Source organism: Ornithodoros turicata, chromosome 7 (genome assembly GCF_037126465.1).
Source record: "Ornithodoros turicata isolate Travis chromosome 7, ASM3712646v1, whole genome shotgun sequence".
Taxonomy (NCBI): Eukaryota; Metazoa; Arthropoda; class Arachnida; order Ixodida; family Argasidae; genus Ornithodoros; species Ornithodoros turicata.
In genome coordinates this window covers 52412472-52431278 of record NC_088207.1, presented here as the reverse complement: position 1 = coordinate 52431278, position 18807 = coordinate 52412472, and the positions used below count along the sequence as shown (strand labels likewise).

Genomic DNA, 18807 nt, shown 5'->3' with positions numbered 1-18807 from the left:
AAAATATTTTTATCTAGAAAAAGTAAATCGTTTCAATAACCACTAAATCTGCCTACGTACTACTGAGGGTCCTCTTAAAGAGGGTCAGCAAACTTTGCTGCGAGACAACCCGATGAAACTTCCAAGAACAATTTTAATGAAATGGATTCTTCCTCCAGTACCTCCACCTCCAGCAACAAATAATCCACTTGTTGCCAAAAATGTTTTTAAAACAATTTTATTGAAAAAAACAGAAAAGGAACTCGTGATTGAGAGAAGTTGACATTTAAGTTACAAGTCTTTGTTCCACGTAGTCTCGCTCCATTAGTGGCTGTGATCCGGTTGACGCTGACGAGGTGCACATTTGATGATATTGTCTACCCTAATGATCATTTCGGCCGCCTCAGCAGCACTAAGCAGCACCTGGCGCTTCACAACCAGTGCCTCTGTCACTCCAAGTTTGGCCATGTCGTCAACCTTGGCTTCATTCATGTCTGTAAGGAAGGAGAACGGAAATGTTAAATAAATTAAAATTCCGCCATAACGGCACAGATCATTTCAAGTGATCATTTCAAGATTCCCAGGTGAACCCAACATAGAAAACATTCATTTTCGCAAACATCTTTCTCCAACACGTCATGTTTCACAGAACTTTAACATGAACTTAGTCTCAATCACCTCAATGGATCACAAAGGTACAAAAATATCCTAGTGAGCCACTACTACTCAGGCTTAAGCTAGTTACATAATATCAATGGCATCCTCGCGGTAACACTGCAACTGACAATCAAAGGTCTGCTTCCACACTTACTTATTCCATAGGAACTGTGCCCAGTAGAGTGGGCAGCCCTCAGCTCTGAAACCAGCTGTGCACTGTCAAAACCAGCGTTGTCAGCAATGATTGTTGGGAGCTAAAAGGAGCAAAATTCAATTATCATTATCACGGTAGCAATATCTTCTAATTGTACTCTACCCATGCAGAAATGTTGCACCTCGCAGGAGACTAATTTTAGTATATCAACTAACCTTATCTATAAAAGAGAGCCTCGCGAATATTCGAAATTTAGAATATAAAACGAATATCGGATGCTATTTGAATTCTATTCGCAACCTGTAATGAGTATTCGAAATTTTCGAATATTTTTCGAATATAGTACTGGAGCAAGGTATCACTATCGCCATTCCGCAAGTGGGCTTCCCCTCATTACACTAGAGTGTTAGGTGAAGCTCGCTTTACGCTATTTGCAATTATTCCGTCACGAAAGTCTACAACTTCTGTGTAGCTCGCGGTCAACACCAAACTCTGGGCACTGCATGTTCCAGTAAATGTACTCCCAACTTTCAAAGTAATGTTCAACAACACAATGGAAATATGTGTAGTTTCTAAGAAAAGAATTACAGGAAATTCACAATGTAAACACAGAACTGAAGAGATGCATGGAACACGTTGGCTATCTCTCAAAGCAGTTCATCCCACTAATGCAGTCTACAAATACACAACATAGAGGGACCCTTCTCTTACAATGTGTCAGGCTGGATGAAAAGGCTCACAAGTTTGGAGCAGGTCATCATCTAATGAGCACAACACTGCAAAACATTTCAACACGGGGTATTCAAAATTATATTCAAATTGGGCCTTTCCTGATTATTTGAATTCGATTCGCCGTCTGAAGAAATTATTCAGATTCGATTTTGCAGTGAAAGTGAAAGACCACTCGCAATAGAAGTTTTGCTATTCACACAGCTCTACTATAGACAAAGACAGACTGATTTTTTAGACTTCCGGGATCCGTGGAAGTCTACGTGGCCAGACAAAAAGCAGGCGTTCTGACAGATACGGGAGGAAACTGCAGTTTCGGGGAGGTTTGTTTTCTCGATCGTACAACCATACGTAACGTTCTAAATTCGGGAGTATCCTGGATAAACCCGGGAGACCTTGCAGGTATGTATTTCTTTCCTTTCTCAGGGTCTAATACTTTTCACTATCCTCTCACACGCCCCACCCAGAGGGCACATGTTAGAAATTTCTCCACTGGCAGTGTGACATGCGACTGTCTGCAACACTGATGACATCTTCAAATATAACAACGACCAATGTTAATACAGCAGAATCTCGATGACACCAATGTCTTGGGACGACGGAAAATATTCGTATCATCCGAAAGAGAACGAAACCAAAATGAGGCGAGAAAATAGACAGTGACTGTTCATTTTTAGAGCCTGAAGTTTTAGGGTTTAACCCGATTTTTCCCCGAATTGAAGGTTGCCTCTTTAGGGCAAAACCCGATATTTACCCGGCAAATTGCCCTCACTGAGAAGTCCGTGGGAATGCACACTTAGCTTGTTTGGCAGCAAATGCAGTTACATTGTAGTTTGTACCAAACCAGTACAGTTAGTTTGAGTAACTGAGCCCGATTTCTCCCCAAATTTAGTGTACTGGAAGTTTTTGCACCCGAATTCGCATGAATTTAGAGCACATGTTTATTTACCCGATTTTTACCCTCCGAATTTAGAAAAAAATATTTCCCGAGAACTTCAGGCTCTATTCATTTTCCATTACTCGCTGTGAAGGAGGATGGTCGTAATGCTTTTGAGTCTTCATTTCTGGCACACGTGCTTCCCATCCGCGACAGGGTCGTAAAGCGACAGGCTCCTAAAGCACGCAGGCATTAGGTGAAGCAGACATGCGGAATGGTGACGGATTATGCTGCCAAAGGTTGTCGTCATATGTCCCCTCCGAGTGTTCTGGTCGCTCTTTTTCGTAATCCGGCGACGTCACACAGCTTCACGGTTTATTGTTGCGAGGGAGGCAAAAAGATCAAAACAGATGAGGCTCAGGGCCGTGATCTTATCTGCTCCACCACCAAAGGGACAGTGACTGCTTGTATTGCATAACATGATGTAAGGGAGTTTGTGGTGAGGTTCTCCCTCCCTTTCGAAAGGAGGAACAACATGAACGTGCCCGCACGTCATGGGGAACGACCTCAGTCGCATCCTCGACTTGTTCGTATCATCTGAACTGTAATACATGGGAAGAATAGGCATGCCGGCCGGGTCCGGCAAATAATTCGTACAATCCGTGATCATATCATCAAGCTTCTACTGTACAAGAAACACAATCAATTTTGCAGAGCCTTAAAGGGGCTTAGTAGTGCAAGCCACAAAGATGGAGTGACAAGGTGCCTCACCTGTCTAAGGGCCTTGGCAAATGACTCCATGGCCATGGATTCTTTGCCGGGCGTTGATTCTGCCAGCTTTGTGACGGCAGCTGACATTAACATCTCCGAACTGCCTCCTCCATATACGACTTTGCTGTTCTTGACAACCTGAAGAACACAGACCATTCAGGAATGAAACGATGCAGCAACAACACACTAATCCTTCATATAGCAAGAGCCAGGTACAAATTTCCAGACAAACAAACAAACAAAAAAGGGGGACATCACAACTTAGACTTAGAATGTGAAATGGAAGATTTACTAAACAAAACGAACACACATACTGTGCTAAAGATCAAACAGTCAATGCGGATACGCGTTACAATGGAATAATTACCTGAGAAAGGACACACAGAGCGTCGTGCAAGGAACGTTCTGCCTCGTCCAGAATCTGCTGTGTGGCTCCGCGTATGACAACGGTGCAGGCTTCGCCAAGGGGAACTCCGGAGAACTTCAACAGCTTGTCTTCACCAATCATGACCTCCTCGATGAGATCGCACGTTCCAAGGCGCACTAGCTCGGGGTTTCCAAAGGTGGACACAATTTCTCCACCTAGGAATATAGTTGGGGACATCATAAAACACCGGCACTGGTTCAGTTCCAAGATGGCAAAGAAACAACGGTTGACTTCCAGTTCAACATCCTGGATAAGACTCATTTTCGATATTTCATTTTCTAGGTACTAGTGCATATATACTATCACTTTCTCTCTCAATTTTTTTCATGGCTGATGCTCCACACAAAAAAACTACACACCTGTGACAAGAGCGAGGCGTTCAATGCCGTCGAAGTCTGCATGTTCAATGGCCATGACACCAGAATCGGCAAAGAGCTGCTCGGGGTAGTTGTAGATGAGCTGTCGGTTGATGAAGACGTTGATGTTGTGCTTCAGGATCTGCTCCACCTGTTGGAAGTTCATGCTACCTTAGACACTGCACCTGTCTGAAACCTCCCTGGTGTCAATTTAAAGGGACACCCCACCTTCTCCTTCATCTTCTGCTTCTCGGCAACTTCCATGTCCGCAATCTGCGCAATGGACTCGACCCGAACTCTAGTTCCAAACACCTTGACCTTGTCGGCGTCCATCGGGGTGTTAGCAATGAGGATGCGAGCCTTCTCCACTCGCTTTGGCTGATGCAGTCCGGGTTTCTTGTCCAACAGGAAACCTGACAAACAGAAAGTGGTGGCGCTCGTACATACAAATAGGAAGCAGAACGGGACATATGAAGTAATAAAGGAAATACAACTTTTACAGCACATCATTTGCTATTGGGAAAGCAAGTAATATCAAATAATTTTTTTGGCCAATTTCACTGGTCATTTTCATACTCGATGCCTTCTCCTCTGCAACAAGAAAGCACCACCCTTTTTCGCAACAACAACATTTTGAAACGTTCGGAACATGCACAATATATAGCAGCTTCAGAAGACTGCCAAATTGGAATCGGTGCCATATTATGCGTGGGTACCGTTTGATCACTGAATGATGCCTTTCCAGGAAGTATGGTAAGAAAAATGTACCTTCAGCAAGGTAGGAATCTGTGAGGCTCCCTCCCAGCTTTTTGATAATCTGGATAGCCTCCAGGTTTCCGGAGCCTTTCAGACGGGTGACAGCATCTACTGCCAGGTGCGCGAAGAACTCGCTGTGCTGAGACAGGATCTTGGAGCCAAGGGTGGTGCGTGCGATGTTCAACATGTCCTCGTTGAATTTCTCTTTGTTGCCACTGCAAGCAAACAACCAATAACACGGGTGAGAGAGCGCGCAAACTTACACGCCACGATATTTTACACGCATCTCATGAAAAACACGCAAATAAAAGCAACACACAAGATGTCTGGTCTAACTCCAGGTGTTTTGTCTGTTCGAGTGCGTAATCCGCTACATCACAAATACCCCAGAAGCGAACATATCAAAGCACACAAAATTTGGCACAGTGGTTCTCAGCTGTGAACATGCTGGGCAGAGAAAAGGATAATGAAGCACAATGTAGATACACACCCTGAGAATGGGGAGATGAGAGGCACACACAAAACCCGGAACCAGCACAAACTTTAACCGCAAGAAAGGAAAGATAGAAACAATGTTGAAAAGACAGGGAGGAAGATCAACTGATGGTTTGATAATGTACTCCGTAATGCAAGCAATTAGTTGACAAGGCTAAGCAATAAGCACTCCAGCGGAAGGGTTATAAAATGAGGGTGGGATAAACTAACTAACTGCCAATGAGATATGCATAGAAGAAAAATCAATCGGAACAGTTGAAAGTCGAGATGCCAGGCCTCGGGGGGAAAAAAAAAAGAAAAAGAAAGGAAATGAAGAATTATAAAAAAGTTTTTCTTCTACATCAGAAAAATTGTCTAAAATGTACAATTCCAAAACAAAAAGATAAAGGTCTGGCAAATTATAATAATAATAAACTTTATTTAACCATAACTTGCGATTTGGACCAGTGACACAAAGCAACTAAGTTGGGCTCGACGAGGTCAATTATAATGTATAAACGAGGCCAAAATTTTCTACTAAGTCATACCAGTCATCTATTGCACTGTTACTTTCCAACTATATTTTGCATTTTTAAGTCAGACAAAAAAAAATATATATATATATATTATATATATATTCCATTTTTTATTTATGCAATGAACGATCGTACTCTGATAAATCTTAGTCACTGAACAATGAAAAGCCTTAATTTTCTTCCTCAATTCTTCCTGAAAACAAAATCTGCAAAAGCATTCCTTCTGTTTCAGTAAGTCAAAGTTACTGGATATTCTGCATCTCCAGATAACTTTGTATGTTTGTTAGTTCTACTCAAGCCTTGCTTTAATGGTTACATCGACGTAAACTCGCTGTACATATTATATATTTGTGTCATAAACCTAGTAATATCTACATGTTACACTACGATTCGTTCTTTCATGTTCGCTGATCAAACTAAGTCGTGCTACAGTGATTTTTTCTTTCTATTTAAGAAACACGAAAAACATTTTTCAGCAGTTCAAAATTTTGCATCTCCAGCTGAAAGGGCTTCACCTTTGTCACGGTTACATCGAGCCAATCTGCATACCTGTTATCGACAGCAAATGCTTCCAGAGCCTGCCTAGCTACTGCTGTTGCTTTCCGCCACCCTGAAATGATGGTCTGCGGGTGGAGCTTGGTTGTGCTGATGAGCAGCTCAGCTTCCTTCAAAAGCTCTGTGGCCAGAACAGTGACAGACGTTGTGCCGTCCCCAACTTCGTCATCTTGCACTTTGGAAATATCTGCAGAGCATGATATTTGTACACAATGAAAACACAGTCTCTCAACTCGCATTTTACACGAATGGGAGGGTGGATTTTTTGTAAATGATAGGGAACCACCGACCATTCCTTTATCAATGGACGTCACACACTCAACTTACTACTGTACTTTTATTCCTGAACCCATGTTACTAGTTACATTGCTGCCCCTGTAAAACTTCCTTCTACAATACGATCAATCAACCAGGAGTTGTCATCAACAGCGACAAATAAAAAAGCACAGGAGGCAGCCCGTGAAAACAGAGTACAATGCAAAGGCCCCGGGTTCTTGCGTAGCTCATATACTTGGTACAGTGCTGGACAAAAGTTAACGGAACATGCTCAGACACATTCCTTCCTAAGAGTGACATGCTAGTAGTAGTAGTGAATGGTACTGCGCGAACTTACGAACAGGTGACTGGGGTGCCTAGGAACATGTCCAAGTTGACAGACATGTTGAGGCACAGGTTGAATTTTGATCCATTAGAGTTTTTTTTAAAAATCGGACTAGCACCGATGGCGTTTTTGCGGGCGAGTTACGCGGCAAGGCGGACGTCCTGTGCAAGGAAGCGTATAACTACTGGATGACTAATTACCAAAAATTCAATAACTAACTGTTTCATTAGATGTTTTCAGAAAAATGCGCGACAGCAGAATTTGAGGCGGCCACTATTTCAATATGGCCTTTTTCTCAGAAATCCTTAAACAAGCGCATACTTTGAGGTACAGATCGCCAAACTTTGCTACGCGAATGAGGCAAAACCAGAACGATGCACTTCTCGAGAGCAGTAATGACACCACTTTGGCTTATCTTGGCTGGAAAGCTGTCTATCTAGCCAACACATCAGCGTTTATTCCAATCAGCTCTATCTCCACAAAACACGTAGTCCCCTTTCTGTGCTCGAGTGGTGCATAGTCTCGATTAAAGTGGATTAAAAGGCACCCTGTATATCTGTCCAACAAATGTACGATTCAAAACATGCGAATATTCCTGAACAGGGAAATTATCCTAATTCCAACGTACACTGGGTTGCCAACGAGACTGAGATGATATGTTGCAACCTATGAACACTCCCCTGGTATGTCTAAGACACAGCATGTACGAACTCACCAACGAGGATCTTGGCAGCTGGGTTGTCAATCCCAACAGAGCGAAGAATCGTGGCCCCGTCGTTTGTCACTTCCACCTTTCCACTGTCATGCCTCGACTCACATAGTAAAATCTTGTCCTGCAGGGCACAACAGAGGATTTTTATGGGCGAGGAATACTCTACGGAATTAGATGCGTCATTTCCAAATGGCACAATAGACCTTCAGACTGTTGTTTGCTGTGGGGTACGTGAAGACATTCCCCGAAATTTCCATTCACGTTTATTTTTTTAAATACGTTTTCGGTCAGTCTTTGATGATAACCGTTATGTGACATACCATGCCTTTGGGCCCCAGCGTACTCTTCATGAGCTCTCCAATTGCAATGGCACCCACAAATGATGATAGCCTTGCAGATTCTGCTTTCTCCTCCTCAGCTTCTCCTTTCAATATGCGGACAGGGTTCAGTCCTCCCATGTGTGCCCTGGAAGTATACCGCAGGTAATGGTTACAAGTCACACCAGCAAGTTCTGCACAGGGTAAAAAGACTACTGGCAAACGTCACATGGGACGTCGGGCAAACACAAAGCACACATTTCGGCAACATACAGTATCAACATTCCTTCGTTCGGCATGCGCTTAACGACATTGTGCTTTATAATTTGCTGCTGAGCGTACACACGAACCTCGCGATACGTCTTGAGAACAGCTTAAACGTTTACAACGGCTTAGGCATCTCCAATTTGCAGCCAGTTGTACTGAATGAATGCCAGTTCAATGGTAGAGTGAACCAGACAACCCAGCCGGTACACTTCAATGCGGGCAGTACATGACCATATATGAAAATGTCGCATGTCATCCCTTACAGGGCGTTCTAGTCGACTCGTTATACGACGTACACAAATGAGCATGACTGCAACATCACATCCCAAACAATCATTTACGACATGGGCGACACTATCAACTCATGTGAGCACAGGGATTCTTGACATCAGTCACAGTTCACACCTTACGAACTCGCACGTGTTGCCGAGCTCCATTGTATGAGCGTCTTGCTCATGTGCCGTAAATTCTGCTTTTAAAGCCACGTATAATACTGAGTCTCGTGAAGAAGTTTGGAAACTTGTGCGTGGTTCACATTTCGTCTTCTACTTTTTCTGTGTTGAAGTAATAATTTACTTACATTGTATTTTTATTCCCGGCTGCTGAACGACGCCGAAGACCAGAGAACGTGACACTGAAAAACGTAAACCGAAGTTTCGTAGGAAGCTTCTAGAATTTACTATTAAAAAAAAAAAAACGTTGATATAATGAATACAACTATTGTCATGGTAGAATAAAGTAGAATAATAATATAATAATTTTTAAAGTTTATATTATTTATATAAATAAATAGCGATACCGAATGTACTGGTTCGAAAGTTACACTACGTTTGTTTCGAATCGTCGAATGTAAACAATATGGCGTCTGCTTCAGCGGATGAGCAAGCTTCTGATCGAAGAAAACAAGTGAGTAATGTTTGCATCTGTTTGAATACTGAAAATGAGATCTGTCGAGTTGAAGAATTAATATACATACGAACCGATTTTTTTTATTTATTGACACATTTAGGTCATGTTCTTCTGTGACACGTCTGTAGCCGTCGTGCACAGCAATGTCACTAGCCCAATTGCATAATAAACACTTTACCGGCTTTCTGAGGTGATACACTACAAGACAACGTCTCAGCACACGCAGAGTAGAATGCCGTCCGTACTGTCTGTTTCACTATACGGACAACATAGCTTGTCGTAATGTATTGTCACCCCGAACTAAATCGCTACATCGCGCATTGGTGTCGTCACATATGGTTGTTGGTTTCTTTGGATAGCGCGAGAAAGTGCAATATTGTAAATAGCCTAATCTTTTTCCGTTGGAAAACACAAGATTAACTACGGTGTAGGGGTGTAGTTGTGGTTGCGCAATAACTGCTCACTCATATCCATGTAAAACAACGTACGATTTTAATTCCGTTACGTACACACCTTGGCACACGTTTTCGAATCCTAGTTTCACTGCTTTCATTTTTCTTTTACGTGCAGCAAGTAAATAAGAGCGATGTCTTGACAGCTACGCGTTTTTTAAGAGGTTTTGTTTACGCGTTATCTTGCCGCACTTCACGTTTCTGATAGAGGAGCGGCACGAGAATTGCACGTGATGGAATATCTCTTATAAATATGAACTGGCGCAAGCCTTTTCCTTATTCTTTATTCTGAACGTCGGCTCTATCTCTAGCACAGGCAACTGACAAGGGAGCATATCACATGTAAATGCGTTCCAGCACCAGAGATGTCGCACAGAAGACGCGGCATCATCGTCTAACGTACTTGAACTATTTTATCAGGGCGTCGTCCATTCAAAGCTGAGAGTTGTACTGAGACTGAGAGCTGAAAGTTTCCAAGTTTCCATTGACATATACTTGTCTTTCCGTCATCCATTGACACTTTTGTGAGCCACAAGGATGTGTTACGTATTCTGAATCTGAACCAGCTTCCTTGAATTCTATGCTTTTATTTGAATATTTGAAGTTTTGACTGGGGGGGAACGTCATACAAACCCTTTAGATCCTTTTCCTCTTGCGAGGAGGCACCTTTGTCTTTGTGCATGCTTGCTGCTGCTGCGTTTGTGATGTGATGTGATGTTCTAAAAAAATGAAAGGGAGATATTGAACTTATCACACAATGGATTTGGCTACTCCCATAAATAGACCCCCCCCCCCCCCCCCAAAAAAAAAAAGCTGCTTTCTCTTGCCCTGCGTGCTGCATTTGAAAGAAAGTGTGACTATCTGCAAGTGCTGGAATTTACATCCAAAAGACCTGTTCTCATTTCTGCGACCGTGACCACCAAATAGGCGTGCTGTGATTTTCAAATGTAGTACCACTGATGCGTGTTGCAAATCATGACTTGCAGACATGCATGATCTATCACATGTGCTGAGTCAGTTTAATTTTGAGGTGTACCTGCTTTAACAGTGTCTGTGTTACATGGTGATATCTGAGCTAAGATAAGGGTGATGACCACCGAGACACACATAATTGACAAATGGAGTGCTATAAAATAGATGGATATTAATTAATGAAAAAATATAAATAAAGACAAGGGCCGGGTGCCCAGCACCATGTTACGCACAATACGACAGTGAAGAAAACAATCTTCTAGGTACTCCTTGGAGATCTTCCAGATGACTTCCTGCGCCTAGAGGAGAACCCGCAGCAGCGACAGATAGCGGCCGATGAACAGGCAGCACTGGCACTGCAGCAGCAGCTGTCAGGGGCATTCCGCACTGCACAGGCTGTGGGCCGTCTCACTTTGTCGGTTACGGAGGTGAGCTTTAAAAAACACCTGGTTTGGTTGGGAAAAACATTCAGTGGTATTTCTGTGCGTTACTACAGGTCTTGAAAGTTCAAAAAGGGTGACAAGAAAATCGGTAGTTGCTTAACACAGGTTTGTGTGTTATAATGGTGATGGTGATGTAATAAAGATGGTGTGATGATGTGTGTTATGCTTGGAGCTCACGTGGACAAGAATACGTAGTGTATGCACCTCATATTATTGTTTTCCTTCTTATATTTTAAGCCCAGCCAGATAGACAGTCTTACTCCTTATTATGTAATCATTGCCGATTTCACTACCTTTAATCTTGACTTGTGCGATGTGCTTGATATTTTAGTGAAGCCTTGTGAGAGTGACGTTTCTTAGTTGCGCGGACCAACGTGGGATCGTAGCATGCAACTAATATAGTGAAGTAATTTTTACACTACGTAAATTTCATCTATAAATTTGTTGTGGCACTTCTCCTTAGGCAAAGCTGATGAAGAACTACGGGGTGACGCGTATGGATCCCTACGTGCGGATTAGGATAGGACACAACGTGTACGAAACACATACAGACTACAACGGTGCCAAGAATCCAAAGTGGAACAAGATATTTCACTGGTAACTCATGTCCATATCAGTTTGGAGTTAGTATGTTTTTCTGGGGCAACAGCAATTTCCACATGTACATGAGTGCTGTTCCACTTGTTGAGAGCAGTAGTAGACAGTGTATCAATAAGATACTTTGGTCCGCTTCAAATTTCTAGAGTATTGTGTTGCTTCCTTTTGACTTAATAGTGTACACCAGGGTTGCGGAGTTGGAATGATTCTGGAATCATTCCAGATTTAGCAGAGCACGGAATGGAATTGGAATGGAATGGCGGAAACTGTCCTGGGAATGGGCACGGAATGGTCTGGGTGCCCCGGTGGCAGTTTTGGTTCCAACGTGCTGGTTTCCGCCCTCGCACCCTTTGCACAGCACCTGCACACGGCTAAGAGTGAAATAACCTTGTCCTTTTGCTTTTTGCGTGCTTGGTAATGTCAATCTCCTCTAGCACTGCTGGACTTGCCAGTATGGTTACCGGTCCTTTTTTCTTTTCTTGAGGGAATTAAGGGAATGGAATTGGGTTGCCAAGCCATTCCAGGAGTGCGAACTGACCGTACCTTTTCATTCCGAGGAATCGAAAGGAATGGAATTACCGCAAATCTCCATTCCTTGGAGTGAAATTGAAACGTAATGAGAGACCCCACTCCGCAACCCTGGCACGATAATTCTGCAGGTTCAACTGCTATTTCATTGTAAATCTTCTATTGTTGGAGCTTAGTACTTACTCTTTGAGTGCTCATGACTTGTTTGTATCTCTTCAAACCTTGTGCTTCTGGTTTGCAGCTTTCTGTCTCCTGGTGTGAATGGCTTCCTTGTTGAAATTTACGATGAGGTGAGCAGTTGCTAGTATTTCGTTCGCTAGTACAGTCTCCAACTGCTTTCTCTTACCCCTATGCGCACCCCCCTTGCTTCGAGAATCATCCGAAATATTAGAAGTGGAAATGCAATGGTTCTGCATGTCACTTGATGGAGCTGACGATTTTATGCAAACAATAAAAAAGCACCCCTGACATCCGGAAGAAAAAAATGATCGGGGATTGTACACTTGTTGAACTGTAGACCTCACTCATATTGCGCACGAATTTCTATTTTCACTTTTGTTTTTTGCTTTTTTTTATTTTTCAGTTGTTTGTTTATTGTAATCGCTATCTTCATTTTTTTTTTTTTTGCTTTCTCTAGGATAATTCTTTGAAACCTTGAAACACTATGTAAATTTGTATACAAATGAAAAATAGCCGGAGCTTTATGGCTGCTCGTGGATGATATGTTTACACGTTCATCGTGCACTCCCAGCAGGCGACAGCCAAAACCATTGATTCGCATAATTTACATTGGCAGTGTGCATTTACTGTGAATGAGAAGATAGCGTGGGCACACATCACCATACCAGAAACCACATTCTCTGGGGAAACATCGGACTTGTGGCATCCCCTGTCTGGCCGTCAGGGAGAGGGCAAGGAAGGAGCAATTAACATTGTCATGTCTTATCAGGTAAGATAACGTGGAAGTGCCTTTTCTGCTTCTTCTCCTTTTTCTCTCTCTATTTTGCCTAAACTAAATATCATGCACTTTCATCTCCCGTTCAGGGTTGTGTAAGTTATCAGCACACATGGGTAAGCTGTAAATTCTTGGTGTAATTTAGCATAAGTAGAAACAACAAGCCTTAGTGTTTCAGTACTGAGGTTCACAAATTACCGTATCTATTTAACTGCGATAATGTGTGCTTGCTTCATAATTGTTGTTCACTTGTTGGTTGCGGTGAAATTCTTGTTGAGCTGTACAGTTCTTCTTCACAGATCATAGAGATATAGTTAAAATCAAATAGCATTGAGTGTAGTCCCATGTGCATGTTACATGACATAAATGACATGCTCTTGTCAAAGACCAAATGCTGCTAAAGCTCCTGTGTTGTTATGCACTGATGATATATGACAGATTTGTTTTTAATGAAAGCCACTAAGTTATCTTGTTGCCTTTGCAATTCAAAATGTTAACACTGACAACAAGATTCCTAGGACGCCTAGAGCTCATGGTAGTACAAAGGCTAGTGATGCAGTATTGTGTCCCATGTGAAAACTGTCGACGGTCTAGTTTTACAATCTCGCAGCGAATACTATTTTCCTCACAAAATGCCTGTGAAGCAATTCACCCTTTCACCCAAGGGCAATTCACCCAAAATGGGAGTTATGTCACATTCTCGTAAGGGAGCTGTGGTTATTTTATTTTTTCTTTTGCAGCCAATTCCTCCTGGAGCTTTGGCTGCCCCACCTATGGTTCTCTTGAACAATCCTTACATGGGAGTGGTGCCTGGAGTGATGCCATATCCAGCACCTGCTCGTAAGACATTGTTGTCTCTTCTGCATCGCTTTTCGCTCACTTTTTTTTTTTTTTTTTTGCTTTTCTGTTCTATTAAACATTGCTTTCTGTAACAAGGGTCCTAATGCTCATATTATGCAAACAAATCACATTATTGGTAATTTTCGAAAGTGTTTGTCTATATTTTGTGTCAAACAATCTCATCAAACCTTTCTGTAGGCAACAAAGAAAAAAGGAAAAACGGAAATCGGAAGTGAAGAGCTTCATAAATGAGTTCTGGTAGTTCCATATTGCACTTGAGTGAACATGCCTTAAACTATAGTTGCAATTTCAGAATGATCACTGTTGTCGCTTGGTGTCAAAATTTATTTGGTGTCGCAGGTTATAGTGAGAGCCTAAAGTTTTTGAGTTTAACCCCATTCTTCCCCGAACTTGCACCCCGAATTGAAGGTTGCCTCTTTAGGCTGAAACCCGAAATTTCCTTTTCATCTTTACTCGGCGAATTGTCCTCACTGAGACGTCCGTAGGAACGCAGGCCAACTTGTTTGACAGCAAATGCAATTGCTGTCAAACAATCCCTGAATTTAGCATAGAATTTAGCATAATTTAACATATTTAGGAAGTTTTTATTTAGCATAGTTTTTTAGCATATTTAGAAGTTTATTCTGGAAGTTTTTCCACCCAAATTTGCGTGAATTTAGAGCACATGTTTATTTACTCGATCTTTACCCCACAAATTTAGAAAAAAATATTTCCCGAAAACTTGAGGCTCTTGAAAGTTTTTTGAAGGAATGTGAATTTACGTTATATTGCCCTACTTTTTTTGTTATCCAGCCTACATGTACCCACCCTATGCTGTACCAGCTGTCCAACCAGGCATGCCACAACCAGGGATGGTACCCCCAGGCATGGTTCAGCCAGGCATGGTTCAACCACCTGTGAACACAGGACCAAATGGAGGTCAGGTGCCATTACCAGCTGCCATCACAGATGCAGATGTGAAACAGGTATTGCTTTCTTTGTGTTGGTCTGCATCTGTTACACATAAATTAAAGGTAAATAGTGATCTTGCAGGTACAGGTGCAGAAAAGCCACAAAAGACTCTGTGTCTGTTGCTGTCCCTCCTAGACTGAATTAGTTTTAAAGTGTTGTGGACGGTACCACGTTTTGTAATACGTCTGTCTCATGTGTTGGTATGGTGGCACCTTAAGAATATCTCAGCGAAGAGAAAGGAGCTAGGTACGAGCTTAATGAAGGTTCCTTCTGCAATAGTTACTCGTTTACTTTGGAGTATATAAAAAAAGCTCTCTCAGCATTCACTTTTAACCACACGACTCCCACGGCCTCAAAATCAAATAGTGTGTGGTCTGAAACAGCATCATGGGCCACCAGAAGTTTGCCTGTGTTTGACATTGTACGGTGACAAGTGTGCTATCGTCGCGTGCAAATTGTCGGACAGAATGCAGAAGAATGTATGACCCACGTTGCTCGGTGCAGGAAGGTGCTTTTTAATGCGTGTTTAGCAATAAAGTTGTAGGTTTACGTAACATGTTTTCGGTGGATTATCAATAGGGTCTGAGGTTTTCGGGTTTTACCCGATTCTTCCCCGACCTTACCCCCGAATCGCACATTTCGTGATTCAGTGTAAAACCCCATTTCTACCCGAACCGGAGCCCTTTTGTCACGCGGCGCGGAACCACGGCGCACGACTGCGGTAGTGGGAGAGAGGGGAGTGATCACAGACGTAAGGAGGACACCGCAGCCGTGAGGGCGAAACGCATTGGACGCACTTTCCCCAGCGTCAAAACGCCGCGTGTACGCCGTGGCCTTGCACTCGCGGCGAAGAAACGCCCGCGGGCGACCATCCGAAACGCATGCGACGCGGACAGAGCGAGTCACTCGAGCACGAGCGTTCGCCGCGAATACCAGTAGTCAACAGATTCCGGCGTAAAGCCTACGCGCGCTTTTAAAAAAATCGGTTTTCTGAGGTTACACGCACGCTGAGCGCGCGCGTGCTTCGAGTGGGCGTCCGAAAAACGCCGCGGCGCGCGTGGTTTCCGGCAGCTCTGCGTGTCTCGCGCCCGTTCGGGATGGATGTACCTCCCCGCGGTCGAAACGACGCCCACCGCCAAGCAACTTAGATAGTTCTGAAAAGAAAGGAGTCAGGAGCGAACGGAAGCAGGAGCTGCCGATGAATCGCCGGATGTAACGGAATTTCGACGCACATTTTTCCTACTTCGACGCGGAAACGAAAACGAAAGCGCTTCTCACGTGAAGATTCGTAACAGCGTCACATTAAGCGAAGTAGTACTTCAGTAGTAGTGCAGGGTTGCAACACAATGCAGATTTGAATTACCATTCCACTCAATGCAAGCTTGAATTGCCATAGGCCTTTTAACACAGTCCTCATTTTGTCACAGAGAACATTATTACTTAGTTTAAAACCTGTTTCCTTTTTTGCATTTGTGCTATATGTAAGAAGCCTGATAAAACCTTTTTAGCTGATTTTTAGATATAGATTACTATATAGATATCGATTTTTACCTGTATCATGTAATGCCAGAAGTTTTACACCCGAATTGGATGCTGATGTTGATGAGGCAGTAGAGCCCGTGTAACATATTTCTTTCACACACCAGGTACAAGAAATGTTTCCAGGAATGGATGCTGAAGTCATTAAAGGTGTCCTGGAATCCCACCGCGGCAACAAGGATGCCACCGTCAATGCACTTCTAAGCATGAGCAGCTAGAGCAGCACGTACGACGAAGGGAACAGAGAAATTGCTGTACGATATTTCATCGGCTTGTAAACTAACTTCGCTTCTCCTCCTCTGTCGGGCAACAGTGACTGCTCTGTACACTTTGATACTAGGTTTGGTTTCCGGTTTCTGGTCTGGTAGTTTAATTCGTATGTTTTGCACTTTTTGTGTTTGCAGTTAGATTTTGCTGGTTTGTTCTGGAACACTTCAGATACTACTACTTGTGCCGCAGTATGCCAGGACATCTGTGGTCGGTTGTAAATTTGGACAAATCTGTTTAAGCTCGTAATAAAAGTGTGTGGTGTGTTTTCTTATTTTATGGTTTCTCTAGTTTAGAGATCAAAATCTGGTGCTAATTCTTTCATACTTAAATAAATAAATCGGAAGACATCTGAGGATATGTCGGGTAACTCCTACCAGAAGTGAAGTGTGTGGAATTGTGTTCTAGTACGAAAAGCATACCTATTTTCGCAACACTGTGCTGCAATATATACTTCATGGGTTACAGTGATTCTAGAGTATGGCTGTTCGTGTACTGTTGTCTCTCTTCTCCAGCAACCTTGTTTGTCTGAAGCATGATGGTCTTTCACGTGAGAATCCCTGATCTCTGTACGTAGAGAGGATGTGGGGCCATTTAAGTTAGCAACATCGTCTGGTCCGGTGTTGCACATTCATGATGATGATTACCTTGCAAATGTCGATATCACGAATGATGTATGTATAGCATTAAACTTTCTATCTTCGCGACTCTTCTTAGATATATATGAAAAGTTGAGAGCTGCTTGGGCTTTATTTTGATTCAACCTAATGATTTACCACGTTTTGGCTAGTTTTATGATGTCAGTATTCTTGTCAATAAATGTTGTTTTTCTACACGGTGTACCAGGGCCAACCAGAGGCCCGCGTAACGTGATATCCTACTCGGCCTGAAGTCGTTGCTTTGTGCAGTACTTGCATTGCAACAGCCCCGACAGCTTCTTGGTGTGTTGCTCGTCTGTTATTGGATGCAGGGAGTCTTATGTCACATGGCTTTCTTTGCCCAATAAGAGATCAGTATCTCCATGTGTCATTGTGTTTGGCAGAAAGATTACTGGCAATATGTTATTATTTTCAGATATGTTATCTGTGCTGTGTGCATACATGAGTATAGTAGTTTATGCATGGAGTAATTTTTTTTTTTACATTTAACAGTTTTGTGATAACTTCAAGGCAACATTGCCTTTAAAAGACTCTTTCTGATACCATGCCTTAACGGCTGCTTTCGTGGGAGAAGATGCATGAAACAGGTCAGGACGTTTACAGAACGACTTTAAGCAGCTCCCTAATGCATGGCACATAGTGGAAGGCAGTCCTTTAGATTAACCTTGGTGCCCAGATAGGACGATGAGTAACATTTAGAGATTTCACACTTTGTACCTTCTTAATTTGCTCGATCTACAGCAAAGCCATGTTACGTTTCTGGTCATACGGCTATATTAAGTGTTGCCATATATACAGAGCTATTATGACATGTTGTACAAATAAATTGTATTTTCGGCGATGTTGCTTTTGTACAAACATTTCTGCGGTAGCATTCTTCGTGGGGCGTGTTAATGACGTTTGCACAAATAAATTTTAAATCAATAATAAAGTGGCTCCGGAAAGACAAGAGCAGCGGTCAACACTGCTTGCATGGCTTGAATGTTCAAGTAGTGGTTTTCATTTAGTATTAGGACCTCATTGTCACGTAGTTAACGAGCGATTTCTTTTCTTTTTTTTCCGCAAAATATTGGAATGTCTGCAAGAAGTGCATGCATTGGACTCTGCAGCAAATTGTTTTACGAAGTCAAAGTGACTAATTCGTCGAAATTTATTGTGGCTCCCAGTGTCCTTACAAATAATCAGACTTTCAGCGCTTGGGACAAGATGGTCTCCATCGCAGAGCTGTCATTCAGTGATTCAGCCAGTGATTCATCCAGACCCCCCACCCACCCACCCCAAATCTGGAGGAGTCTCTCCTAATTTTTTTGCGAGATTGTGCAATATTTTGTCAAAAGCATATAAATAGACCCCCTTGCGTGTGTGTTTTCTCTGGACAGATGTCGGCACAGTTCACTGTGAAGTCGGCTCAGGACGCACGCGGCAGTCATGACGTTGCTCTGACCTCTCCCTGTTTGTAAACAAGTGACGTCATAGTGTTCGACAGCGCCACCAATTTGGTAGAGT

At 42.8% G+C, this 18807-nt stretch overlaps 2 protein-coding genes across 4 annotated transcripts; one reads left to right on the top strand and one right to left on the bottom strand.

Moving 5' to 3' along the window:
• Positions 1 to 201: 201 nt before the first annotated feature.
• Positions 202 to 8820, bottom strand: LOC135400078 (T-complex protein 1 subunit beta-like). 2 transcript variants are annotated; one of them, XM_064631817.1, is made up of 11 exons: positions 8749 to 8820; positions 7905 to 8049; positions 7588 to 7705; positions 6266 to 6458; positions 4719 to 4921; positions 4179 to 4363; positions 3954 to 4101; positions 3535 to 3749; positions 3168 to 3305; positions 791 to 890; positions 202 to 473 (listed from the first exon to the last, which is right to left on the bottom strand). In XM_064631817.1, coding segments are annotated over exons 1-11 (1617 nt in total). In that variant the 5' UTR covers positions 8751 to 8820; the 3' UTR covers positions 202 to 303. The 2 variants fall into 2 exon arrangements, with proteins under 2 accessions (XP_064487887.1, XP_064487885.1); XM_064631815.1 differs by lacking the exon at positions 8749 to 8820 and adding an exon at positions 8574 to 8675.
• Positions 8821 to 9005: 185 nt separating this feature from the next.
• On the top strand, positions 9006 to 18142 carry LOC135401527 (toll-interacting protein-like). Of its 2 annotated transcripts, XM_064633982.1 has the most exons (9): positions 9006 to 9074; positions 10765 to 10929; positions 11408 to 11541; positions 12311 to 12359; positions 12866 to 13018; positions 13114 to 13140; positions 13765 to 13864; positions 14678 to 14850; positions 16483 to 18142. In XM_064633982.1, the coding sequence occupies exons 1-9, from the start codon at positions 9027 to 9029 to the stop codon at positions 16591 to 16593; spliced, it is 960 nt and encodes a 319-aa protein (XP_064490052.1). In that variant the 5' UTR covers positions 9006 to 9026; the 3' UTR covers positions 16594 to 18142. The 2 variants fall into 2 exon arrangements, with proteins under 2 accessions (XP_064490052.1, XP_064490053.1); XM_064633983.1 differs by lacking the exon at positions 13114 to 13140.
• The last annotated feature ends 665 nt before the right edge of the window (positions 18143 to 18807 follow it).